Raw genomic sequence first — 6,000 nt, forward strand, 5'->3', positions numbered from 1 at the left:
GCCAATCAGACTTCCCAAGTTGACCTAGTCTCATTTGCCAGCATTTGCCTAAATCTCTGTAAACCCTTTCTATTCCTATACCCATCTAGATGCCTTTTAAATGTTGTAATTGTACCAGCTCCCACTACTTCCTCCGGCAGCTCATTCCGTACATGCAGCATCCTCTGCTTGAAAAGGTTATCCTTTTAAATCTTTTCCCCTCTCACCTTAAACCTATGTCCTCTCATTTTGGATTTCTGCACCCTGGGAAAAAGACCTTTACTATTCATCTCCATGCCCCTCATGATTCCATAAACCTCTAAGGCTACCTCTCATGCTCTGACAGTCCAAGAGAAAAAGTCCCAGCCGACTCAGCATCTCCCTATAGTTCAAACCCTCCAAACCTGGAAACATCCTTGTAAATCAGTTTTGCATCCTCTTGTAGTTAACAATAACTTTCCTATAGAAGGGCGACCAGAATTGAATGCAGTATTCTAAACGTGGCCTTACTAATTGTTTTGTATGGTTGCAATGTGACGTCCCAATCCTACACTCTGTGTTCTGACCAATGAAGGCAAGTGTGTCAAACATAGTCTTCACCACCCTCTCTGTAGCTCCATTTTCAAGGAAATGCACACCACTCCTTGGTCTCTTTGTTCACCAACACTCCCCAGGGCCCTACCATTAACTAGGTCCTGTCTTGGTTTGCCTTACCAAAATGCAACACCTCACAATGATCTAAATTAACTTCATCTGCCATTCTTCAGCCCAATTGCCCATCTGATCAAGGTCCCATTGTATTCTGAGATAGTATTCTGAGATAATCTTCTTCATTGTCCACTGCTATTTTGATGTCATCTGGAAACTTATATTCACATCCAAATCATTTATATAAATTACAAACAACACCAGACCTAGCACCAAATCTTGTGCCACGTTGCTGGTCCAGTCTGAAAAGCAACACTGTACATCATTCTCTTCTACCTTCAAGCCAATTTTGCATCCACTTTGTTAGCTCCCCGACTCCCTTACTAACCATACTAACCAGTCTACCGTGCATGGAAAATTCTTGTTAAACAAGGGAATCTGGGGTAGGTAGTAATGTGTAATTCAAAACGCAAACTGATCAGCCATAATCTTATTGGTGCAGCAGGCTGAAGAGGCCAAAAGGCCTACTTATGCTCTTAATTCATTCTTATTTTAGTTGAAGGTGCATTGGTTTAGCTCAGTTGGCTGGATTGTTGATTTACAGAGCAGTGTGATGCCAACAGCGTGGGTTCAGTTCCCATCACTGGTTTGAGGTTACCATGAAGGACTCTCCTTCTCAACCTCTTCCCTCGGCTGGAGGCCTAAATCACCACCAGTCGCTTCTCTCTAATGAGAGAGCAGCCTCTATGGTCTGGGTAAGACTATTTTAGTTCATCACCCATTTGCGTTTTTCTAAGATGGATGTTAAAGTTTCCATGACTCTATTTGAAGAAGAACCTGGCAAACAATTGTACTTGCAACAGCAGATTGTGTTCATTTAATATTTTTATGTGACAGCTTGCTGCATCTACAAAATAAGTGATACTCTTCAAAAAGTAGCACACTTTGTCCAGATGAGGAAATAACTTGTTCTTCAGCATCTGCAGCACATCTGCAGCACATCATCGCCTTTGCATTTTGTTTGACCATATATGATGGTTGTTTAAACAAAAGTTTTTGTATTTACAGTTAAATTTGCCAAGGTATTGTGGTTGCGCAAATGGTATTCTAACTTTTACAGTTAGGTATTGGACATCACAGGATATTCGCAGCATTAAGTACTTAAATTCTTGATCTAAGTTTTTTAATTCTATTATAGCCAACATTTCAAAGGAGGCCAACTGACTAAAGATGTGCCAAATTAACTTTAAATTTACCTTTGATTGTTTCCATGCGTTTATTTTTCTCCAGGTAGAGTCACACCTGAACAGCTTAACTCCTATGTCCGGTTATTTAAAATAAATTTGAAAGCTTTGGAAAATCACTGTGAGCTCTTGCAACTTACCATGGCAACAGTGCAAACTTTGGGACATCCAAGCTACTCAAAATGGGACAATTTCCTCGCTTTTGAAAGGCTGCTGTTACAGGTATGTTGTTGTTCACACTTTTTTTTCTTTCAGTGCCTGTTTCAATGTTTCCTGCACCATGAAATTAAACTGAAAAGATGAGTCTGGTATGCACTTTAGAAAGGTCTTGGCATAGGATGGAAAACTTTGGCTCATGAATATCCAGTGACTTCACCATTTGAAATTTATGGCTGAGAATTTAATTAGAGTATAGGTCTTTCTGTATAATGCATGTTTTGTTAGCACAAATTGGCTATAACACAATTGACGAATTAGGAACCATGTTTGGATAACGTGAACTTTCTACTGAACGAGTGTAGCAATCTTCTACACTTGTGTAGCGGTTTTCCACAGCACAATTTTCTCTAGCATGGGGTTTCAAAGGAACGCAACTGTTGTGTTATAGCAGAATGACCTGTATGGTTATTTCACAATCAGACCTTGTATATGTGTAATGGACACCCAATACAGAGCCAACTCCTTCAACTGAATAACAAAAAATAGTTGTAAGAGTTTGAAGCTACTGCATTGATCTGGTGTACCAATATTACACAATTTATATTCAGTGATCAAATCTATGGTTGTCCACTCCCAGAGTCCCATCTCTGCTTTGTTAATATAAATGTAATGGGATAGTTACATGAAAGAAGAAAATTTAGTTGGAAAGTGAAAGCAAAGTACGTGTCTAATTGAGTGGTGACAGTGTGATCTCTTTCAGAAGTGCTAACGCAAGTGTTACAAAACAGTGGTGAACCCCTTTTGTAATTAAACTAAACACCCAGCAAAACTCACTTCCCCTCATAATCCGTTAAAATATCAATGACCGAGAACTCCCAAATTCCACTATTTAACAGAAATAATATCAATTTATTCTTTAACTCTAAAATTGAACATTGAACAACAACTATTCACAACTCTAAGCCCTCCCTTTCCCTTACTCTTATTATCTGCTTCCCACTCTATAATAGTATACTGTTCCAATGAGACACTTATTAAAATTATATCAGCTTAATTTTAAAACTATACAGTGGCTATCATTGTCCGTGTCTTTCTTCTAGCTGAAGATCTCAGAGGGTCATCGTCTTTCTTTTTATTGTGAAGATGTTTGATATGAAAAGGCGTCTTTTGATTGAGAATGTTTCAACCTTTTGGGTTTCTCTCTCTCGCTCGGTCTCTGGCAATTACTCTCTGACTTTCAAACTGTCTGCCTTTTTTTTCTATACCTCCAACATCAGATTGTCTCTTTGGTTCGATGTTGTCAAAAACAATAAGTTCAAACTCTTGCGTTTTAGAAATCCAAGACAGAATTTAAACTGATTTAATTCAAATTGTTGTCAAAACAGCAACAAAGTCAGTTATCTATTTCACAGCCATACGTTACAAATTTTCAATTTTCCAGTAGACCCTGACACTGCTAGCTAGTCATATGACAGGTGCTTGTAAGCTGTCAGTGCAAACCAGCATTCACTCTCTCTTAAAGGTACAATACACTCCTTCAATTTCACAACAAGTGGAAGATTTTCCTCGTTTGTTGAGTGCAAAGAAGGAATAAACTGATTGATTGTCTTGATTTTTTGCAAAAGAATTACTGTTTAGTTAACAACAATGTGACTGAAATAATTGATTGGGAGCAATTAACCAAGTACCATTTAAAATATTTGTGTATGTAATTTTATATTTATGGTAAATACTCTACTCAATTCTCTTATTTCTCATTGACTTGACCGCCAAACGTTTGTGGGCTTAGGCTTGAAAATGGCCACCCTTATTTGGAATAAACTGGAGAAATGATTGGACTTTGTTGCACTTTGTCACATAACAATGTGACAGCCTTAGAATACATCACAATAAAAAGTAATTGAGAAGGTCCTGCAATTTGAATAATTATTCAAATGGGGGATATATTTCCACTTGCCTGCTGACTACAGCAAGATCCCTTAGCTGTAGCAGTTCAAGTCAGTGCCTTCCCACCATATTCATGAGGGTGATTAGTTTTCAGTTGACTTCAGAAGCTTCTACTGATTTTGTAAGAAGTACAGAGTAATTGATTCACTTGGAAAATATCTCTGATGAATTCACAGCTCACAAACTACTGATGGATGAAAGTTTACTGGTTTTCTTCAAGTTTAAACTGAGATTTGTTTCTCCAGAGAACAGGCAGCTTCTGCTGAGGAGAACAACAATGCATCCTTTTGTACTTTCTCTTTGTGTGTCTATATCTCTGTAATTTATTTCCAGTTCCAACCTACTCAGTTATCTGAGAATTAATCAGTTTCACTTGTAAACAACTCCTCAACTCTTGATCAGTTACACATCACAGGAACACATAGCTTCAGAAAATAGAGTTTGCAATTGGTATCGAATTCCTTCTTGTGAAATTATGTAACCATCCTGATAAATCCAACAACAGTTCTTTCTCCTTGCGGTTTTCAAGACACAAAAATTGAAAGACACATTTCTTACAATGCCCCTGTTGCCAAACCCTTTGAGCCCATCTGCAATGGTGGCATCCACTAGTGTCCAAGGCCCCAACCATCTTCAATTCCTCCATCAAGGCCTGGCCTTTGATCAAAAGGTCAGGAAAGGAGATGTTTTCCTCAGGAAATGGTTAAAATGCAGAACATGCAGGAAGAGGCAAATAATATAGATGCATTTAAGAAGAAGCTTGATGAGCGTATAAGGGAGAAAGGAATGTAAGTTAATTTTGCTGATACAGTTTGAAGAGAAAGCATGGAAGAAAATTTGATTAATGCTGACAAGGCTGATTCAGTTATTTTCCCATGAATTTAGCATACTAAGTCGTCACCAGTGTCATTCAACATGGCTTATGTTGAAGTAAACTAATGTAAAATACGTACAAAAAAATTACAACAATGAAAAATTGGCAATGATTTTTCTCCTTTTTAGCATTTAGATGACAAACTAGTTCTGTCAGAAAAAAAGATGTGAATTGAGGAATTGGGTTGGCTCCTTCTCTGAATATTCTTTAACTTTAGAAATGTACCTACTTTGCATTTATTACTTCCTATTCATTCGACTTGTAAGTTTCACAGTCATCCTAAGTCATACTGTCATGGTACTGCAGCTGAAATCCTATTTATTTTAGTAATCACAATCAACTTCTTGGTTTCTTGCTTAGTAGCTTTTTTTCTCTCCTTTTTTTTTATTTAATCTTTCTGACCTTTTGTTCTTTGTGTGACAGATTTGTTCCTGCTGACAAATTGACAGACAGGAAGACAGTAGGTTGAGAAAGTGCTTGCTTTGCTGACTTTTTGTTTGGTGGGTACTTGTCTCAGTTGACAAATTTTCATTTCTGCTCATCTCTTCCAATGCCTTCCAAACATTCAGTCTTCAGAAATTATGGCAATCGTCTCTGAATTTTCACCGTCAAATTCCACATGTTCTTGTTGCAGCGAATGTCTAGATGACAAAGAAGTTTTAACCAATAGCTAGTTCACTCTACAGTAGTTCTTTGGTATGTACCTATAATCTGTCTGATGAACATGGCCAAGCTGTGAAGACATTATTGGCTGCGTGAAGAGTGTATGCTCATGGAATTAGGACACTCCAGGACCTCTGAGCTGGTGACCTTAACCTGCTAAGAGTCTGAGATAACAAAAATGGTAATTGTTCAACATTTTCTCTTAGGAGAAAGTGAGGACTGCAGATGCTGAAAACGGACCCCACCACCAGGGATATATTTCCCTCCCCTCCTCTATCAGTGTTCCGAAAAGACCACTCCCTCCGTGACTCCCTCATCAGGTCCACACCCCCCACCAACCCAATCTCCACTCCCAGCACCTTCCCCTGCAACCGCAAGAAATGCAAAACTTGCGCCCACACCTCCCCCCCCCCTTACTTCCCTCCAAGGCCCCAAGGGATACTTCCATATCCGCCACAAATTCACCTGCACCTCCACACACATCAT

The 6,000-nt window shown here is 38.7% G+C and overlaps 1 protein-coding gene across 3 annotated transcripts in view; it reads left to right on the forward strand.

The window, feature by feature from the left end:
• Window positions 1-6,000, forward strand: part of scfd2 (sec1 family domain containing 2) — a 320,234-nt gene that overhangs the window by 67,134 nt on the left and 247,100 nt on the right. For all 3 annotated transcript variants that reach the window (XR_006311787.1, XR_006311785.1, XM_043691021.1), the window contains exon 4: window positions 1,918-2,093. Coding sequence is in view for 1 of the 3 variants with exons in the window: in XM_043691021.1 (XP_043546956.1) it covers window positions 1,918-2,093 (176 nt within the window). In the remaining 2 variants the exon portion in view is untranslated. The remainder of the gene's footprint in view (window positions 1-1,917; window positions 2,094-6,000) is intronic.

Source organism: Chiloscyllium plagiosum, chromosome 1 (genome assembly GCF_004010195.1).
Source record: "Chiloscyllium plagiosum isolate BGI_BamShark_2017 chromosome 1, ASM401019v2, whole genome shotgun sequence".
In the NCBI taxonomy this organism is placed as follows: Eukaryota; Metazoa; Chordata; class Chondrichthyes; order Orectolobiformes; family Hemiscylliidae; genus Chiloscyllium; species Chiloscyllium plagiosum.